General features: G+C 39.2%; 1 protein-coding gene across 8 annotated transcripts in view; it reads right to left on the bottom strand.

Annotated features, from left to right (window-relative positions):
• The window catches only part of TNIK (TRAF2 and NCK interacting kinase), a 396,954-nt gene that overhangs the window by 11,213 nt on the left and 363,364 nt on the right, over positions 1 to 22,377 (bottom strand). For all 8 annotated transcript variants that reach the window (XM_025376200.1, XM_025376201.1, XM_025376204.1 and 5 more), the window contains 6 exons: positions 21,366 to 21,495; positions 14,795 to 14,956; positions 12,588 to 12,699; positions 11,614 to 11,784; positions 9,711 to 9,854; positions 6,872 to 7,006 (listed from right to left, as the gene is read on the bottom strand). In XM_025376200.1, the coding sequence (XP_025231985.1) occupies positions 6,872 to 7,006; positions 9,711 to 9,854; positions 11,614 to 11,784; positions 12,588 to 12,699; positions 14,795 to 14,956; positions 21,366 to 21,495 (854 nt within the window). The remainder of the gene's footprint in view (positions 1 to 6,871; positions 7,007 to 9,710; positions 9,855 to 11,613; positions 11,785 to 12,587; positions 12,700 to 14,794; positions 14,957 to 21,365; positions 21,496 to 22,377) is intronic.

The raw sequence follows: 22,377 nt of genomic DNA, 5'->3' as shown, positions 1-22,377 counted from the left end.
AAAATTAATGCACAAAAATCAGTTACATCAATAATGCTCAAGCCGAGAATCAAATCAAGAGTTCAATCCCATTTATAATAACACACACACAAACACACACACACACACACACACACCTCACACACACCCCTAGGATAATACATTTAACCAAGGAGGTGAAAGACCCCTACAAGGAGAACTACAAAGCACTGATGAAGGAACCATAGATGACACAAATGAATGGAAAAACATCCCATGCTCATGGATAACAAGAATCAATACTGTTAAAGTGACTATACTGCCAAAAGCAGTCTACAAATTGCCAATGTCATTTTTTACAGAATTAGACAATTCTAAAATTCATATGGAACCAAAAAGGAGCCCAAATTGCCAAAGCAATCCTAAGCTAAAAGAACAAAGTTGGAGGCATCACATTACCTGACATCAAACTATACTGTAAGACTGTAATAACCAAAGAAGCATGGCACTGATACAAAAATAGACATATAGATCAATGGAACAGAATAGAGAACCCAGAAATAAAGCCACATACCTACAACAAACTGATGTTCGACAAAGTCAACAAACATAAACAATGAGGAAAGGACACCCTGGGAAAGTTGACTAGCCATATGCAGAAGAATGAAACTAGAACTTTATCCCTTACCATATACAAAAATGAATGCACAATGGATTAAAGACTTAAATGTACCCAAAACTATAATAAGAAAACCTAGGAAAAACTCTTCTGGATATTGGCCTAGGCAACATGTTTATGACTAACACCTCAAAAGCAAATGCAACAAAAACAAAAACAGACAAATGGGACTTAATTAAGCTAATGAGCTCCTGCGTGGCAAAATAAACAATCAACAGAGTAAGCAGACAGCCTACATGATGGGAGAAAATATTTGCAAACTATAAATCCAACAGATTCTACAAGGAATGCAAACAATTCAACAAGAAAAAATCAATCCTATTAAAAAGTGGGCAAAGGACATGAACACACATTTCTCAAAAGAGGACATATAAGCAGTCAACCAACAGATGAACAAATGCTCAATATCACTAAACATCAGAGAAATGCAAATCAAAACCACAATGAGATACCAACTTACACCAGTCAGAATGGCTATTACTAAAAGGTCAGAAAAAGTAACAGATGGTGGTGAGGCTGCAGAGAGAAGGGAATGCTTATACACTGTTGGTGGGAATGTAAGTTAGTTCAATCTCTTTGGGAAACAGTATGGAAATTTCTCAAAGAACTAAAAATAGAACTACCATTCTACCTAGCAGTTCCACTTCTGGGTAAATCCTAAAGGAAAATAACTTTTTCTTTTCTTTTTTTTTTTTAATCAAAAGGGCACCTGCATTTGTATGTTTATTGCAGCACTGTTCACAACAGCAAGGTCATGGTATCAATCTAAGTTGTCCGTTAATGGTTGATTAGATAAAGAAACTGTGTTATATATACAGCATGGAATACTACGCAGCCATAAGAAAAATGAAATTGTGCCCTTGGCAGCAACATGGATGGAGCTAGGCCAATCTCCTAGAGTAAAATAACCCAGAAACAGAAAGTCAAATAACACATGTTCTCACTTATAAGTGGGAGCTAAAAATGGGGTGCACGTGGAAACAAAGCTGGAAATAATAGACACTGAGGACTCTTAAAAGGGGAGTGGCAGGTTAAGGGCTGAAAATTTACCTGTTGGGTATAATGTTCGCAATTTGGATGATGAGTTCACTGGAAGCCCGAGCCTCACCATTATGCAAACTACCCATGAAACAAACCTGCATATGTACCCCCTGGATCTAAAATACATTTTAAAAAGAAAAGAAAAAAAATCCCTTCAGATTTTGCTTATTTTCAGGGTGAAAGAAGAAATAAATAGGTTCATATTTTTAAAGAAATTTAAAATCATCTTGAAAATAAAAACTTATCTAAGCACATATAGGCTCAGATAAATCAAGAAATATTTTAAATGGCTCTTGGATATACAATTTACTTTTCTTTTTTATTCTCATTTTGTATTTTTAAAATTTCACAATAATTTGAACATAGTAGAATAATCACGTGCTACAAGAAGATGTCAGGGCTGTTGTGGCTGGAATTTCACAGGGGAAGCAAAGTGGAAACTGCAAGTGGTTCTTTGGATAACTAAGGCAAACAGTGTTTCTGAAAATTAAGCTGGTCTCAAGTTTTCTTATAGAGAATTACCAGATATTGCTCCCTGGTTAAATTTCACTTTAGATGTGTGGATATAGATCAGCCTACTAATGTTAGGACGGCAATGATTAGAAGGAAGACATCAACAATGTTAGAAGGGCCAACAGCAGATGTGCAGGTCAAATAGGATTCCTGTAGCCTGATGTTTTTGAAAAACACTTGTCAGGTATATGCAAGAGATAATATTCAGAAATTTTACATTATTTCCTGCAATGAATTTTATTGCTCTGTAATCATACAGTATTAGTTTATGGACACAAAATTTGATCACTAGAAATTTTTGGACTAACAAATGCCAAGTAATAAAGGCAAAATACTCAAAAGGAAACAGCTTTGAAACAGTTTCTATTGCTTTTCCCTGAAAACATGACCTGATCTCAAAGAAAGAAGCTCACTACTTTCAAAAGAAAACCAAATATGCATATGAATCTGAATTCTACTTGGTGTGAGAATGATGGGATATATGTTTTATACTTTGCCAAATTATCAGATTGAGGATAAGAAAAGGTTAGAATTCCAGGATATCCTATTAGAAAGTACCAAATAATTCTGATTCCTGAACAAAAATGTACAGTGGAGCAAATAGCTTGCACTGCCGCCCAGCCTGCTACAGAAAAATATTTCCATATGTGGTCTGCTTTGTGAATAATGCTGTGTCCTTTGAACATCCATTCCTTTCTTTAAAACAAATACTTCTTAACTGATTTCCCTGGGCCTGGCTGTGTGCTAAGTGCTGGCGAGATGTAGATGTGGCTGTGGCCACATACGTTTACAGACATTAAATGTTTATTTTTTTCCAAAAGCTGCTTTTTTTTTCTTTGAGATGGAGTCTCGCACTGTTGCCCAGGCTAGAGTGCAGTGGCGCCATCTTGGCTGACTGCAACCTCCACCTCCCAGGTTCAAGTGATTCTCCTGCCTCAGCCTCCCGAGTAGCTGGGATTACAAGTGCCCGCCACCATGCCTGGCTAACTTTTTGTATTTTTAGGTAAAGGCAGGATTTCACTATGTGGGCCAGGCTGGTCTCGAATACCTGACCTCATGATCCACCTGCTTCGGCCTCCCAAAGTGCTGGGATTGCAGGTGTGAGCCACAGTGCCCCACCCAAAGGCTGCTTTTATACTTATCAATACAATCTGTGTTGTAACGTCAGGGGCTTTTTTTTTTTTCCTTTGTAAAACTGTGAATGGCATGTTATGAAGTGAGGAACATGTCCTTCCCAGGCAGCAAACCTTCAAGTTCACTAGCCAGCCCCAACACTTCCTAGTACTGTGTCAAGGTTATCTGGGAAGGTCGCCTGGAATGAAATTAGAGAAAAGGCAGGTGGAGACTCTGCTTCAAAATAGAGTCCCCTTTCTAGTTGGCAGAATATGACACACGGAAGTTCTTGCTTTCTGAGCTCTTCTTTATAGCATGCCCCTTCTGTTTCCACATTCTGTATTTAATACACTTGATTAGATTTCAACCGACATTATGTCATCACACATGATTGAACCCACTTGACTGGTTAAAATTTCAAATGTGTCTCATTCTTTTCTGAGACCACATCATGGACTCCTTTGAACTGAAGGTGTCTAAAGTTCCTCCGCCACGCCTTTATTGTCATTCTTTATGTTAAATAATTAATGTATTTTATCTAGTACACATTTCAAAAGCCTCCACACATTTTCTTATTTTTGTCAGCTATGGATTGAACAAGTCTTACAGGTACCTATTTTAAAAAGCCAAATAATTCTACAGGGCTTATGAAAACCAACTCCCTGCCTCCCTGCTGATTCCTGCGCCCTAAAAACAACCACTTGCAACTCTTTCAACTACTTTTTCAGCAATTTGTTTCCAGATTTCCAAATAACATGATTATAATGTTATTTCCTGATTTTTTTTTCAGTCACAGACATTATTTACTGACTTCGTAATATTTAATTTCTTGTATCATTTCCTTCTCTCTCTAGCTTCTTCTCTTTCTTTCTTATACATATGTACACACAATTTACTCCCGTAAACTCTAAGTATAGCTATGTTTTAAATTTTTGGTTAAATCAATATTAAGTGTTAAAATTATTATTATTCACAACTGAGGTATGTAGTATACCATGGTTACATTTCCTTTCTTGTTTCCCCTTTTTTTTTGTTTTTTTTACTTCCTTGTTTTCTATGTATCTGTCTCTAAGCATATGTAAACTTTCTGCTAATAAATGCCCTTCAACATGGTCAAACGCAGTAGGTCATCTATTTATACCATTTTATTTTTCTTGGAGGCATCTTTCCTGGAACCCTGCATTGTCGCACTCTGCCAGGACTTATTTCTTTCCAGGCCTGTGGCAGACTTGTCACCCCAGGTTCCCTTCACCATCATTCTGGGTATTTTCTTCATCTTCCTGGACTACTAGGTTTAGTTATTTATTTTGGTGGAACACATCCTCCATTTGCTTCCTGAGAAACGGCGCATGAAATATAAATTTCTGAGAACTGCATGACTGAAAATGTCTTTCTTTTGCACTCAAAATTGACTGATGTCTTGATGGTCTGATGGTTAATTTCATGTGAATTTGACCGGGCCACAGGGTGCCCAGGTATTTGGTCAAACATTATTTTGGGTGTGTCTGTGAGGGTATTTCTGGATGAGAATAACATTTGAATCAGTAGAATTCATAAAGTAGACTGCCCTCCCCAATGTGGGTGAGCCTTAGGCAATCATTTGGAGACCAGACTAGAACAAAAAGGCTGAGTCTTCCTGCTTGGTTGAGCTAGGACATCAGTCTTTTCTGGCCTTCAGACTTGGACTGAAGCATCAGCATTTCTTGGGTCTTGAGCCTGCCAGTGCTCATAGTGGAACACCATCAGCTCTTCTGGTTCTTAGGCCTTCAGATTTGAACTGGACTTAGACCCTTGGCTCTCTTGGGTTTGAATCAGCTTGCTGACTGAAAATCTTGAGACTTTTCAGCCTCTACAGTATAGTCATGTGAAACAATTCCTTATAATCTCTATGTATATGTAAATGTATATACACATATACATACATACACACTCACACATATATGTATCTCCTTAACTCTTAACACAGGAGGGCTATAAAATACCGGTTGGAAATAATTTTATCGGCAATTTGGAAGGCCTTGCTGTATTGTCTTTTAAGCTTCTATATTGCTGCTGAGATGTCCCAGGCCACTCTTATTCTGGGTCTATTGTATGTAAACTGTTTGTTATTTATTTACTTATATTATGACAGCTTTGCCAGTTTTGAGGACCTTCTCATTTCCCAGGTATTGAAATATCATGTTGATATGTCTTTTTGTGAGTCTGTCTTTCATTCAGTATCCTGGACACTCAGGAAATCCTTTTAATATGGGATTTCAAGGCTTTTAGTTCTAGATACCTTTCTTGTATTCTTTCTTCAATACTTTCCTTTCATTTCTTATTTTCTAAAACTCACATTACTTAGATTTTGAACCACTTGGATTGATCTTTTTATTTCTTATATTTTCTCTGCTTTGCTTTTTATTCTACTCTTTAGGAGAATTTCTTTTCTTCTAACACTTTTATTACATTTTTTATTTCTGCCGATACCTTTTAGTTTAATTTTTTCTTGGTCTCTAAATGACTCCCCCCTACTTTGCTCTACTTTTTTTTTTTTTTTTTAACAGCCCTTTTCTTGTTTTATAGAAAGAAGTTTTCTAATCTCTGTAAAGCTATTATAGTTTCTTGCTTCCTTCCTTTCTTTCTTTTTACATTTTCTTCCACTCCTCATTATCCCTGTTTCTTCTAATGTCCTTTCTTTCTGTTTGTTTAGGTTTCCTTCATATTTGTGAATTTTTCCACTCCTTGGTATAGACGGGCTTATCAACTGCTGGGCTTCACTTCAGGGTAGTTAGGCAGCAAGCTTTTTTCATGGCATTTCAAATGTTAGTACCTGTACATCTTTCTTTCTGGCCATTTACTTTCTCCAAGACACTTCTTTCATTCTCTTCCTCAGGAGTGTAGGCATAGCTATTTGGGAGCTAAATAGGGGCTAGAGGGATGTGTATGTGTGTGTATTTTCACAGGCATTCCCAGCATCAGATTGGCCATGCAAACCTTTCATCTTCTGTTGCAGCAGAGGAAGGTAGTGGCCTAACTGCTCAGAGGTGGAGACTGGATTCTAGAAGACTTGCTGCTCATGAATTTTCTAACAATTCTATTTTCAGTCCCACCTTACACCTCCACTTCCACCTCAGATTCCCCTGGGGCCTTAGTTCCTGGGCTTCTCCGGGTTCTGTTGGATTGATTTTGATCATTTTCCTCACTGCAGCTTCAGAATTCAGAATTTCCTGGTATTCTAGGTCTTTTTCCAGTCACTCAGCTACTCTTTCAAATTCACTGAGAAATACTCTTCTCTTGGTCCCACTGTCCTCATAGCCTTATGGCATTTTTATTCTTGTCATTTTAATGAGTCTTTGGAAGAAAGTAGATATAAATATTCAAACTGAAGCCTAGGACTTCATTCTGAATACACTCTTTCAATTTCATCAATCTGGCTTTTAAAAAATAATGCTGAAGGTTCCAGCAACATCTTAGGCTGGTCACACATGCATCATCAATCTGATAGAAAAGACTAAGTGAAACCTAACTGAATATGTCTGATTGAGTAAACAGACCAAACTTACAATTCCATGTCTTGAGACTTACCAACTTTATAATGTATACAGCCTTCCAAGTCCCCAACAGTGATCCATCCTTGTTTCTTTTCTACTTCTGGGTCGTTATGTAGTATTCTGTTTCTTAACCATGAAAGATAGTAAACTCGTAGCTTATTCTTCTTTCCTGTTGAAATAATAGAGGTTTAATTTCAAATCGCTGATAGCTCTCACTCTGTCCTTCCCCACCTCCTTTTATTTTTATGTGTGTGTGTGTGTGTGTGTGTGTGTGTGTGTGTGTTGGAAGGCCTAATAATCAGTGTCTCCAGCACTTTGTCATTAAAGTGGTGTTTCTGCCAGAACTTATGGTTAAAGTAGCTCTAGTATTTTAGACACATCACAAAATTATAATGTCTTTATCTTCAGGTGGTTTCTTACTTAAGCATGCTGCTCTTATTCTCTCTTCCCAATGCAAAGCAGTGTCTGCTGAACTTAGTAAGAGTTAACTCTTCAACAGTGGTTGATCAGAGTTCCAGAACATTCTAGATCAATCACATGAAGAAGTATTGACAACTGGGCATTTTGGCACCTGACTTTCCTTCACTGTATAACCTAGTAACAGATGTTAATGAAGACCCTCTTATTTGCCTCTTCTACTAAAGATGACAACTGGTAGTAGTTTTGTTTCACTTAACTAACGAAGTTATTTTAAAAGCAAACAAGAGGATAATATGGGTTCAGAAATTATACTGGACAAGTTTATGGTGCTGAAGTCACTGAAAGGAATACTGAACAAAAATAGAAAAGGAAAAAAAGAATGTGAACTTGAAAACTTAAAGTTCCCTTTGGTAAAGTGGTCTTGGAATAAAAAATTCATGGGATGATAAAAAAATATCTAGACAATATTGAAGAGTACACAAGTAGCAAAACTTGATATACTCCATTAGATTATTTGCACCAGATAAAATGTCCATTGGGATGACTCTTGCTGACTAATGATAAATTTAGATCTATGGGTTTTGTTTTTTGGATACTTATTTTTCTTTATCTTAGGCTTTAAAAATGTTTTATTTATTTTTTTTTGAGACAAGAGTTTCACATTTGTCACCAGGGCCGGAGTCCAGTGGCGCGATCTCGGCTCACTGCAACCTCTGCCTCCCGGGTTCAAGTGATTCTCTTGCCTCAGCCTCCCAAATAGCTAGGATTACAGGTATCCCCGCAGCACGCCCAGCTAATTTTTGTATTTTTAGTAGAGATGGGGTTCCACCATGTTGGCCAGGCTGGTCTGGAATTCCTGACCTCAAATGATCCGCCCGCCTTGGCCTCTCCCAAAAAAATGTTTTATATTTTATAGATGAATATATACCAGCAGAAGAGAACTTAGTAAAGCATTGCACATGCATTTGACAGGAGAGCGCATTCATCACCTAAACTAAGGGAATCATGGTGTGGTCAATATTCAATTTTGTAACCAAAGGCCTAGAATCCACATTGATCACAGTAGCTAGGATGGACACAAGAGCCAGTGTTTCTTCCTTTCTATGCCAGTATGAATCCAATGTTAGTTCAAGAATCTTTTGCTCCTATTTTCATTTTCTACTTTCCCTATCTGTGCCTCATGAGAAAAGGAAATGCTTATACTGTTAAGAATGAAGATGTGCCACTAACAACATAATGAAGCCTGAATGTGAATTTTCTGGTTGCATTTCCACTTTTAGTAGGTGACTGGCAGATATGCAGTTTTAATTTTGATTTGGTAGTATAGCAATCAGGAAAGCAATGAACCAGAACAAAAGACTACATGGGATTAAACTCAAATGGTAATACAAAAGGAATTTACCTGGTTAACCTTATTTGGGGAGAATAAAAAGAGATGAAACTGAGCATTCAGTGGAAAGGTAAAAGAAAGAGGAAGTTTAGTGACAAGCAAAAGCATTTTGTCAAAATGGAAGTACAGCTGAACTTTCCTCAAAGTTCAAACCAGTATCCCTGTGTTGTCTCTTCATGAAACAATGGCTGAGCATAAATCCATGTTCTCAAACTTGGCTGCACAATGGAAACACGTCAGAAACTTTGAAAGCTCCTGATGCCTAAACCCCACCCCAGAGATTCTGACTCTGGATTTTCACATTTCCCCAGGTGGTTATAAAGTGCAGTATAAAGTGCAGTAGCAAGCTGGTTCCATACTAGATGGAATGGGAGGGGAAGTGACGGGTGTTACTTGTTAAATTCCTTCAAACACCAAAAAGAAAAAAGAAAAACTTTCAACAAAACTGCCCTCTTTTAGGCTGCATTTTTAACTTGTTACAAGGCCTTCACTTTAGTCTCCATCTTTTTTTTTTTTTTTCCCTATTTAAGGCTCTTTTTGGGAATCAGAAAGCTACAGAGCATAGCAGTAATGATTCTCACACTCAAATCTTTTCGTAGACTTGATCATCCAGTGTGCCAGCTGCACCTGCCAAAACATCAGTGGACTATAAGCAAGAGAATTTTTAAGGGAAGAGACCAGAGAAATTTCTGCTTACTAAATGTCCCTCTTGGAAGCCTGCATTTTGATATTCTGTCTGTATGTGGTGATAACTGGAGTGCAGAAACCTTAAAAACATCCGAAGATCCTTGCTGAGTCCTGACAGAGATAAAGAGCTATAAATATATAGCCTTTGTGGTGTGTCTCTGCCTAATTCAGATTTAATGCAGAGGTGAGAGACCTTTTTTTGGAGGTCAGAATACCCAGTGTTAAAAAATGTGGGCAACCTCACTCTGGCTATACTGCTATACTTCACTGTCTTGTTTGTTAGCTGGGAAGGGCAGAGCTAACTGTTTCTGCAGAAATGAGGTGGACCCCTTTCCTGCTGTATGGACCTGGGGGACTCATCATCTTAGTAACATACCTGAAATTGTCACAAGGACATTCAGTCCCTCTAGCACATCCATCTGCTGAAATCGCCTCCGGTTGATCAGATTATAGACTTTGCCTTGCCCACTTCGGTCCAAAAGCATCAGGCCATTTTCAGTCCCCACCAGAAGGTTTACACCTGTAAATTTAAGAAGCACCCTAAGACTGACTTTTCACGAACTTTAATCTTCTGCATCAAGAGTCCCTATAAAATCTAAGAAACTGACTTGTAAATATACACTAATGGGCAAGTAGGTAAACATAAACTAATGAGTGTAGAAGTTCTGACATAATAATTAAATCATTGTACTTCTGGTAATGAAATTACAGTTTTCTTTTATAAAGTGTTAGCAGCATTCATACATCTAATTATTTACTGCCTAATGCACAGAATCCTTGTCAATAGGAGCCTTAGGCACAGATGTGAAGCTAGCACAATTTGCCTTTATTCCCTTCCTAGAAAAACCACTTCTTTCTTGGATCTCCCTATAAATCTACTTCTCTTCGTCCCCAAGGTTCACCCCACCCTTATGCAGTGATCTCTAGCCTACCCACCTTCAACATACAGTGCAATTTCCATTTCCATACTCCATTGGAAGAAAGGCCCTTCCTCCTTCTTGAACCAAAATGTAACTATCTTATGCCCCATGCCCTCAAGTTTCTGCTCTTTTTTAGGGAAATGATAAACCCATTCAAGAGAAGTGTTAATAGCTGGAGAGTCACAGACATACTCACTTTAAGGGACTTCTCAGGTCTCTAAATCTAGTGCAGCCCAACACCCATGCAGTAATCCCTATTACAGAAGTACAGGCAGGTAAGTGGTTTTGTCTGGGTAGTTGTAATCCTAAAAATTTATTGCTAGGGAAATTTATCATCCACCCCTCAACACACACATACATTGAGAAGCTCATTGTGCACTGTATTTTATTCACGAACATGTAACTCTCTAACTTCTCTTACTTCTTGTACTTCTATCTTCTGATCAACACAAATGTCTGCTTTTCTGTCCACATATTAATCCTTTCAGTATTAAATGTGGCTATCTTGTTCTCTTCTGTCTCTTCTCCAGAGGACAGAGCCTCTATCATGAAATGGTTCCTAGGCTTCACACTCTTCCCCACTAACATCTCAAATGCTTTCAGCCTTTTAAAATTATGGTTCCCCAATCCAACCCTAGTATTTTCAATGGGTACATAGGGGACATGTCCTTCCTTAATCTGTATGAGATGTTTATAGTAACACAAACCAAGATTTTGATAGAATCTCATCATGCCTCTCCTGAGTTCGAGGTCCGCTAAAACCTGCAGATCTTTTTCACAAGAAATGCAGACTGATGCTTTAAACTAAAAGGGAAGGTTCATTAAATTAGTTGTTGTTCTTTTCAAGTTTTATCTTGTTATTGCTAGGGTTATGACCTTGTGTAATTCACAAAATACTCTGGGCTGATTTTTCAGCTTGAAATAAAAATTTATGCCATTATTTATGCTTGTATTCCCCTTGCAGGATGTGGTATGGATCACAGAGAATGAACATGGGGTATATCACGAAGTGCCAGACACAAATCACCTCTGATCAGATTATAGACTTTGCCTTGCCCACTTATTGTATTAAGTGGTAGCTAGTTCTCTTCTTGGCTTTAGCCTATCACTATTGTGTGACAAGGTTGCTCTGAATCTAATCTCGTCATCCTGGCTAGTAGGGTATCAGCTATTTCAACATATAAAACTCCTTTTGGTCTCTCCTGAGGTCAAGATAGTCCCAAGTTAGGACTCTAATACCCATGATTCAACCAGTGTTCTTTTGATGACAAGATCCACAGGCTTTTAATGTTTGAGGGTCAGTTCATTAATGAGTGTTTTTTGTTTTTTTTTTTTTATTAAAAAAAAGCACCAACGTACCCCACAGAGCTGCACAAAGTATTTCTGAGTTGAATCGTTTCTTGTATTTTCTGATTTCTGGTGTGTCACTGTGAGGCCGAATGTTGGTTGGGTTTACGTTTACCACGGAAATTTTTCTTGCTTCATTGAGTTTGGCCTGTTCTTGCCTAAGAAGTTCGCTAGTAAACAGAGCTTTGAGAAAAAGAATCAGAGAAGTCAGTGGCATCTTAAAAGATAACCTATGGAGATGTGGAGATGGGGCTTCAAAACACTATGATTTCTCCTTGTTTGGTTTGAATTATAGTAAAGGCAAGGAAACTCTGAAACTCTCCTTATTTTACACTTTTTTTTGTTTCAGTAGAATAAAGTATAACTCATTCATCAAAGCAATCTTTTATTCATTGGCAAAATAGGCTTATAAACACTACTTGCAGAGTTTAGAAAGTCCCAAATTAAATATACCATCCCCACTCTTGTAATATGGGCAAAAAAGATCTACTTTTTAAAATTCCAGATTATCAATTGAAAAACTGTCCTAAGCTGACTTTGATGATCAATTACTTGAAAAAGATTAGAAAGCAAGATTCTCCTTTAAATCAGCCAGATCTTTGTGGTGGGACGCACACACCTAGAAGTCAACACAATGTACCATGTACTTATTAAGTGCCTAATATGTGTAAAACATTGTACCCAGAAATTGTTTTGGGGAAACATTTGGTTATGTTCAGAGATCACTGAAGAACAGCTTTTCCTAGGGTCCCTATGTCCCCCTGGGTCTGCCAGAAATGAAATAGAAGAGATGGGAAAAAAAAATGGAAAGTAACAAATTTGTTTTAGGAGTCCTACAGAAATAATAATTTTTAAAAGTTTTCCTTTTAAGACAGGACCTAAGCAGTAATCGGCTTAACTACTGAACTGAGGATTAATTTCCTTATCAGGTCATACCAGAAATGAAGACAAAGCTGTTTTTAAAACACTGAGCCCTTCTTGCTTACCTGCGGCTGATGATTCCTCATCTTCTTCATCTTCATCAGTGGGAGATGTCTGGTATACTCTGGGGTCCACAAAAGGGGTGAATGAGGCTTTGGTGCTGCTCCCCATGCCATACTAATCAATAAACAAGAAGATTAAGAAGAGCAGATAAATACTGCAGGAATAAACAATGCTAACAATACTATACTGTGCTTGGGCTATAAAATGATCACAGATTCTTCAGGGTATTCAGGTGTTCACATTCTAGCGCCCTAGTTAGTACATGCCTGTCTCTAGCTTCTTCCGGTATTGGTTATGCACTAGCCATTGTGCATTTGTAGGACTTCGTTAATTATCAGACTGCAAGAATTGCAGTGAGAAAATTACATTTTGGACCACATGTGGTACCTTAAAGTCTGTAAGATCACTGTTGTGACAGAGCTTACCTCTCCCTTTCAGTAAAAGCAATCTCCTATATTGACCACATGATCAATATGAAAGGCTGACACAATTGGCAATAAACTAAGTAAGGAAGCCTCCACAGCAGCACTTTATCCTGAACACAGAGTCAACCCAAGGGACTTTCTCTTGGGAAGGAGAGCTTTGAGCTCTTCTACTCTGGCCTGGCAATGCAAGCGAATTGGTGTTGGCTCCAAAAGCTTTAAAATCCTTAATTCAGGGATGATTTTATGCTGGAATTGAAGATATTTCATTCCCATGATAGTTTCTTTAAAAGAATAATTACATTTACATCATTATTTAGGGACTTTATGAGTATATTAGGTTTGTGAGCAATGTACCTTGAAGGCTTACTTTAAAAAAGGAATCTTGGGCTTGAATGGCACCATGAAAACATGATGTCAGAAGTAAACGAGGGAACAGTAAACTCAATATCAGGGTTTCATGTCACAATATTCTAAATCTGAGTTTTGCTGAATAAGCTACAATGTCAGTCATGTCCATTCCTTCTTGTCCTTTCACATCACAAACACATCTGTATTCAACATAATAAGCACATCTTTTTTGGATAAATATCTTTAACTAAAGGTTGTTTCACTTTAGTTTTACTTTTAGAGTTTTATTTAAAAATAAAACCACCATCCAAGACCTCTAAACATGTAAGGAGAAAACCACAAAGATCTAATCTGATTTAATTCAAGATTTTTCTCTCCATCCTATGAAACCAAAACCATTTCATCCTCCTCAAGGTAGAATTCCCCCTACCAAATAGATCACTTTCACATACATGTTCACTTTTGATCTTTAGAAGATGTCTGTGAAAGAGGTAGGGCAGGCGGTAACATTTCCACATAGAGCTGGGGTAGCAGCAGAATTTGAACCAGGGTTCAATCTTATGGGGTCCTCCTTTGCACCAAGAGAGGTGTTCAGGCAGAAAATGCCCACACAGCATGAAGTTACAATAAGATGCTGTGCTTTGCAATATACCACTGTGTTCTTTTCCTTGGGGTATGCAAAGCTCATCTACTCTATAACTTTATAATTCAAAGGGTGCATCATAAAAACTTAGTGTGTGGACAATGTCAAAAATAACAGTACATGTGCTTTATAAACACATTTAGGACCTTACGTGTGATTGACAAGACTATTAATGAAACATGACCACACACTGTGAACTCATCCAACTGGTGTCAGTCATCAGCGTCTATGGGCACTACCTGCAGATTGTGTTTATTCAGACTTTTTCCTGGGACTGTTTCTATACAGGAAAGGTAATACCTAGTTTCTTCATTCTCACACAATTTTGAATTTATGAAGATGAACACTTTAAGAACTTATCTATTTATTAAATTTTATTTTTCATAAACAAATCATTTAAACTGTTTTATTTAAGTCATACTTAGTTTGACTAAATTAATGCAAATATAAACCTCAACTGTTGTCCTTGAAATCTGTATAGCCTGAAGTTTCCAGTTCTGGTCTTAGATCTGTCACAAACCAGCCGTGTGTCTTGGACAAGTCACTCAACCCTCTATGAACCTAGTATACTCATCTGGAGAAACAAGTATTGGTTCAGATGATATCTGAGAACTTTTCACTGTTCTGCTTCCATGATTTCTCCATTTGAGTACCTGCACAGGCAGCTCTATAGTAGAAACCAACCAAGCAAGTTTCAAGGAGCTTGGCGAAGCCTCATTCTTGAAGAGATCATGGTTTTAGAACCCCAGGAAGGAGAGCAGAACTGTCATGCCAGCTGTTGCCCAGCACCTACTTCAGTCCCAGAGTCCATCTCCTGGGAATGGGTTGAGACGCGTCCCAGTCCCTCAGTTGGGGTTCCAGCTGGAGAATGGCTCTGCTGCACCAGGTCAGGGAGGTTGATGTGGCCAGAAAAGCCATTGCTGTCACTGTGGCCAGATCGCTTCTCTCCAGACGTCTGAGGGAGCACAGCATGTGAGAGGAGTTAGAGATGGGGGGAAAAAAGTCAAAGAGTGACATCAGCCCTTACACAGCATAGGCATACGGGGCTCCAAATAGACCCGCTAGGGTGCAAGAAGGTGATATTCAAATTTCTATTTTACTTAAGAAAACAAAAAAGAAAGTAAGCTTTGCCAATATTTGGTTTATCGATTGAGCCTGAAGCCTTACGTTCCTGCATGAGGTATAGACAGTGGTCACATATGGCATGGGGTCCCATGTACAGAGGGAGACGCTACAAAAGGGAGGGACTGAGCAGGGCCCACACTTGTAAACTCTTTTGTAGTGCTTGTGCTGTATGTACCTGCCACTTAATTATATTTACAGATCATATTACCAGGTTATAATGAAACAAACCCACACAACACAGAAATGACCTAAAATGTTGCTGAAAAGAAGCAGTGTGTGTGGAGTACTCCAAGAAAGTGCAGAGACCATACTTAACTCACGGGGCTCTTTGTCATTCACAAGGTCAAAACAATGATTAACTAATCAGATCTGACAGGAGTTCCAAATATATTGACATGATCTAGAATACTATTTGAAAATATGGATTTACAACTACTATCTACATAAATGTTTAATGTCTCAATGAAGAACTATGGTGCTTTGTGATGTAGGCAGTAACAAAATAAAGTCATCATAACTAGCAAAGCATTTGAAACATCACTTCTAGTAACCCTTTTTAACGTCCTTTAAAGTTTTTTTTTTTTTTTTTTGAGATGGAGTCTCGCTCTGTCACCGAGGCCAGAGTGCAGTGGCATGATCTCGGCTCACTGCCACCTCTGTATCCCAGGTTCAAGCAGTTCTCCTGCCTCAGCCTCCTGAGTAGCTGGGATTACAGGCACGTGCCACCACGCCTGGCTAATTTTTGTATTTTTAGTAGAGATGGGGTTTCACCATGTTGGTCAGGCTGGTATTGAACTCCTGACCTTGTGATCTGCCCGCCTTGGCCTCCCAAAGTGCTGGGATTACAGGTGTGAACCACCTTGCCTGGCCAAAGGTATTTTATAATGTACATAATGTTAGTGCAGTAGAAAAAAATGTATGATTTGTGAATAAATACACTGTATTAGGTGAGATGCTCTTATAGTTTTTACTGATAGGATTACATGACCTAACAAGTTTGGAAGCCATTGCTCTGGAGAGCAGTCTCTGCCAAAAAATCCCAGGGAGGAAAGGCAGGATTAAAAGACAACTCTGGTTTCCAAAAGCCAGTGCCCACATTGTAGGCCTGACTAGTGTTGCACTTTTTAACTTTTCTGCAACTGGCTCATTGAGGATTCTTAGAGCAGATCTGATTAAGTAATGATTTCCCTCTCTGCCTTTTCTTTCATTCATTCATTGACCCAAAATTTTTTAGTTCCTACTAAATGTAAAGCATTCTACTGAACATGGAACAGCTGGGAACAAAGCAAGCACATTCCCTACCCTCTTGGGGGCTGGCATGTGCAAGGTTTCATGCTGTTTCTTTGACCATCTCACCAGTCTGGCTTTTTATTTCTGGAGCTTGTCATGGATTTACAATTACAGCTCTGCACCTGCCTCTGGCTGGAAGTGAAAGGAGGCACTTCTTTTTTTCTTTTTTTCCTGTTTAGATGAAACAGACTCCCAAGCTCCTGTAATGGTGCATGTAATTGATGTTTCAGGAAGTTTGAGAGATAACTGGAAAGCCTAGTGTCCTCTATGTTTCTTGGCAACCTGCTCCTGGACTACGGCTGTCCTGGAGAGGGTTATTTTCTGGATTCATTTTGTCACAGTGGCCATCAGTAGCGTGTATTAGTGCCTATTCTCAGAGTTGAGCATTTCCTTTTCTAAATGACATTTAGGAAGTTCAGTCCTAATACATCTTATTGTGTGCTATTTTATGTGTACTGGGCAGTTTCTCCTTTAACTTCTGTTCAAATACTGAAAAGCTTTTAAACATTTTCCTCAAACTTCTCTTTAGCATAAACCACATGTCATCTCTTTAGAAATTTTTGGCTTCTCTTGTATCAGCAGCACTCTTTCTCAAGCAAAAAACTGATGCAGACACACTGGTTATCAAAGAAAGACTCAGAGAGGCTAACAAAGGGAAGTGGCTCAGATGGTGAGAAGCTTAAAGTAATCCTGTAGTATGCTCTGAATCCGCCCACTTCTGAGTCATCACCTTTTTTGTTCACTCCACCAGCACCTTATTAAACACTTTCTGTGTGCCAAGTACTGCACTGGAAACACAAAGACAGATGTGCAACACCCTTAAGAACCTCATTAAGAGAACCTCAATAATATCTCATCTTTATCTCTCACCATTCCTGTGGGGATTGGCACAAAGATGTTCCATGTACCAACACATGCCAAGTACTGCGCTAAACACTTTATATATGACATTCCATCAGTTATCTTGCCCTGAGTGACAGGGTTCTAAGTGGTTTGAACCTAGCTGTCCTGTGGCAGAGCCCAGGTGGCTCTGGGCTGCACTGTTGTATTAGGGGCCTACTCCTGGTCACAGCTGATTGAATCAGGGGTGGATGCCTGAGCCAAGAGGGACCAGATTCCCACTGGAATTCAATATTAAGCCCTAGAGACATGGGTCAGTTTCTGCTGGCAGCTGAACGGGGATGTGGTGAATATCTTTCAATGGAGGAAGTGGAGAAGTGAGAGCAGGAGCACGCAGAGGGAGAGAAAGCTCCTCTATGAAGAGAGAAAAGAACAAAGGAGAAAGTGGAAGAAAGCAGAGATTAGGGTAAGGAGAGACAGGCAGCAAAAGAGCCAGAGACCTGCACATGAGAAGCTGCCTGAGCTCTTGTCTGTCCCAGTCCTTCAAAGAGGCTCAGCTCACTTTTACCTTTGGGTTCCTTCCATGAAACACCCTAAATCTTCCTGTACTCCTCTATTTCTGATACCTACCCTCTCCCCACTTAATTTTTTTTTTTTTTTTTTTTTTTTTTGCTTACTCTGTATTAAGTGGGTTCTTTTACTCATTACTTGTAACCATAAGAGCCTTCATGATGACAAGCTAGTGTTCTGGTTCAGTGAGGAGGATCAACACTGAAGAGATATCAGCTGATACCAGGAAGGTGCTGTGGATGAAGGTCCATGGAGTCCCAGTAGAGGCTTGTAGGAAATAAGGAAGATTGAGAACAGGGACCTGCTTGGTGAAGTGTGGGCAGCAGTGGAGAATGCAAAATACCTCTTCCAGCAGATAAGCTTCCATTCACAAATGGCAGCTCACAGCTGGTGTGGTATATTCTAGAAGTGAGTAAAAAGTGGTCCTGTGGGGCTCTAGGATAGGGATAGGTAGAACCACAGGGGTAAGGGTATGCACTACAAGGGGAAATTTGTGCATCTGACAAGATCATGAGTGTTAGAGCAGTATCTTCTTACAGAACCATCTAGTCCACTCCATGACAGTGACAAGCTGAGTGAGTCCTCCTATAGTTCATCCTGGAGAAACGTACTAATAGCACCGTATAAGCTAAATCTTATTACAATGAGTTTTTATTTTATGTTCTTACTTTGTCAGGGATAAACTTTAACCTGCATTTATCTTGTTTAAACATGTATTTTTGGTAATTTTCAGCTCAAGGTTTGATGATGGTTACTTTTATGTGTCAACTTGACTAGGCCATGGGGTGCCTAGGTTAAACATTTTTTCTGGTGTATCTGTAAGTGTTTCTGGATGCAGTTCGCATTTAGTTGCTGGACTCAGTGAAGTAGATTGCCCTTTCCAAGTTGGACGGGCATCATCTAATCTGCTGGAGGCCTGAACAAAACAAAAGGCAGAAGAAGAAGGAATTTTCTCCCTCTTTTTCTTCTGCACTGGTTGAAGTGGGACATTTCATCTCATCTTCACCCAGCTTCCAACTGGGATTTACACCAACAGCTTCCCTGGGTCTCCAGCTTCCAGACAGCAGATCATGGGACTTCTCAGCCTCCATATCATATAGGCTACATCCTCACAATAAAGCAGTCTCTCGGCTGGGCGTGGTGACTCACACCTGTAATCCCAGCATTTTGGGAGGTCAAGGGGGGGCGGATTGTCTGAGCTCAGGAGTTTGAGACCAGCCTGGGCAACACAGTGAAACCCCGTCTCTACTAAAATACAAAAATTTAGCTGTGCATGTGCCTGTAGTCCCAGCTACTCGGGAGGCTGAGGCAGGGGAATTGCTTGAACCCGGGAGGCGGAGGTTGCAGTGAGACAAGATTGCACCACTGTACTCCAGCCTGGGGGACAGAGCAAGACTCTGTCTCCAAAAAAATAAAATAAAATAAAATAAAAAGATAAAATAAAGCAGTCTCTCTCTCTCTGTATATATATATGTAAATATTCTGTTTCTCTGGAGAACCGCAACTAATACAGTTTGTTATTTAAAAAACCCACATTTGAGGAAGGCAGAATTGGAAATTGAGAGGACAAACAGATTTTGGGTTCCTTAATAGATCAAATTCCTATAAGACACTGGCAAATGCTATTTTCTTTCTTTCTTTTTCTTTTTTTTTAAGACAGAGTCTCGCTCTGTTGCCCAGGCTGGAGTGCAGTGGCATGATCTCCACTCACTGCAGCCTCCTCCTCCCGGGTTCACGCCATTCTCCTGCCTCAGCCTCCCGAGTAGTTGGGACTACAGGCGCCCGCCACCACGCCTGGCTAGTTTTTTGTATTTTTAGTAGAGATGGGGTTTCACCGTGTTAGCCAGGATGGTCTCAATCTCCTGACCTTGTGGTCCGCCCACCTCGGCCTCCCAAAGTGCTGGTATTACAGGCATGAGCCACCGTGCCCGGCTGCAAATGCTATTTTCAAAGTGACAGGTTGTGGTCATAGAATACTGGAGTGCTATAAATAACATGGAGCCATTTGGATGTGGCTGGCAATGAACTGAAAATGTGGCTCCAAATGTCTACTTGGAGTTATTTACCATGTCGTAAAGACTCAAGCAAATTTTAAGCCACATTAGAAATCGGAGTCCTTTTATCAGGAGTCAAACAGCAACTCACTCCAGAACATTCTCCCTCATGTTTTCCTAAGTGGTAAGTTATAGGGATAGAAACCTTCTACACTTCCATTGAAATTATCCATTAACCACATTAAGAGATTTATATACCAGCACTACACAGTGTCAACTTCAGCAGCCAAGTCCATTTTTTCATTTCAGGCATATGTGAAAGGACCCTTTAAAGGCTACTTGAAAGATTCAACAAGGCCATAAAATGAAATTCTAGCAAGTTGCTTTGTGAACTAGTCTTTCAGTTATAGCCCCACTGCCAATTATTATTTCAAAGGCCTTATTCATCTCAAAACTACAGTTCCTTTCTTTCTTACAAAAGTGAGATGCCCTTTGCCTTTCTGGAGAGCAAAGTCTGCTATTAGAATTTCCCAACTCTGTCCTGGCTGAAGAGGAAAAACAGATGACATATGTTTATGTTTCAGAGGGAGGACTGGATGGTGATAACAAGTAAAAGGAGAATTCATTTCTGAGAAGAGAGTGAAATAAAATAAAATGGTTAACATTTATTGAATGCTTAATTTACTAACTCAATATCCTCAACCATCTTATAAGTTGTATGCTATTATTTATAAAATTTTATAGATGGATGCTGGGAGAGGTCAGGTAACATTTGCCCAATGTTCTCAGCCATTTCTTTCCTTTCAAGTAAATATCTGCACTTAAACTTGCATGGTGATGATGAAGTGAAAAATAAGAAAATACTGATTTTAATTTGTCAGGGTCTTTCTGGTTAGCATGGACACAGTGGGGAGTTACTGCATGTCAGAAGGACAGATGAAAGGGAACATGTGCCACCCCCAAAATGAAATGATGTTCCTAGAGTTTTAAAAAGAATTCAACCAAAGTGCCAAGGTATATTTTTAAAGTAGATCTGCATATTTCTTTGTTCTTTCAATAAAATAACTTAATGGTTCTTTTAATGTTAATTTAACTAGATAAGATGATATCATCATTTCTCAGAACCACTGAGCATTTTTTATACAAAATCCACAAAGATAAAACCATAGGCAGAAGAGACATAACAAGGCCAGTGATGCTATTCAGAGAGATCATTCATTTCTGTTTTCCTGTTGTAGGAAACATCTGAGTTTGCAATTTTATATCCTCAGGCCCAAATTCTATATTCTGATTTGCATAGCTCCTACTTTCCTACTGAAGAATTTGCACTAATGTAATTAAGTCACACTGCCAAAGCTTAGAAGAATACAGGAAAGAAGGCAGCAGACAATTAAAATCACTCAACTATTTAGAAGCACAGGTCCTCCCTCCCCCAGTAATTCCCCATACTTAAAATACATGTCATAGACATTCTCTGTGAAAGCTTTAATGTAAAAACCACTTAAGAAATAGCATTTCCTCTACACAGGTTTTATACCAACTTACCTCTCTAATCATCAAGGTTCCTTCTCTTGAAATACTGCCACTGAAAGTGTCTGCGTGAGAGGTCTCTAGCCCATGCGTCCCCACCATTCCCACATTGTACTGCTCGTTGCTCCCTGGAGCTCCTGTTGGTCTGAGATGAGAAGGAACAACATTCATGGCAATGTAGCTTTAGGAAAGATCTGTTTCCTGTCCATATTCATTATTCGTGTTATGGTAAAAATATACATTTTAATAACATAAAATTTACCATTGTACCAATTTTAAGTGTACATGTCAGTGGTCTTAAGCACATCTCATATTAATTTTAATGTTTGCTGATGTCTGGACTGGCCCCACTTTTGCAGTAGCCCCTCTTGACCTATTCTCTGCCCAGTAGCCAGACTGAGCAAGTGTTTGGCTTTACATGGAAAAAACACTGAAGTTGGCACCAGGAGTCACCAGGCTCTGCATGATCTCCCCTGACCCCCGCCTCCTTTGAGCAGCAGACAACCTGACCTGTTTTTATACATCCTGTTCCCTCTGTCTGGAAAGCTCTTTCCACTCTGGCCTTGGTTGGTTCCCTCTCATTCATCCTACATGATGCTTTCTGTGAGAAGTCTGCTTTTATCACCTATGTCTTATCCCAACAGCCCCTCTCCTTTTCTCTTCACCCTTTTTCCTTAATAGTTCTCATCACAATTTGCAATTATCTTCTGAATTCTTTCTCCTTCCCTCTCATTGCTTGTGAGGGCAAAATCCTTGTCTCTTTGCTCATTATTATTACCCAGTACCCAGCCTAGAGTTGTCACTTACTAGGAATGCAAAAAATAATCATTAGATCCATGGGCTTTATGCTTCTATAAATAAGAAATATCTACTAAGAACATTCTGGCTTATTGGGGCATCCATAAACTAGGGGCTTTAACTTAAACAACATTCAGCCTCTGTAATCATCCTGCATGGTGGCATATTTATTTTCAGTTCTTTTCTTGCTATCGTGTTTACAGTATAATGAGAGAAGGCAACAGGATCT

The sequence above is a fragment of the Theropithecus gelada genome, chromosome 2 (assembly GCF_003255815.1).
Source record: "Theropithecus gelada isolate Dixy chromosome 2, Tgel_1.0, whole genome shotgun sequence".
Classification (NCBI taxonomy): domain Eukaryota; kingdom Metazoa; phylum Chordata; class Mammalia; order Primates; family Cercopithecidae; genus Theropithecus; species Theropithecus gelada.
This window is presented reverse-complemented; position numbering and strand designations above follow the sequence as displayed.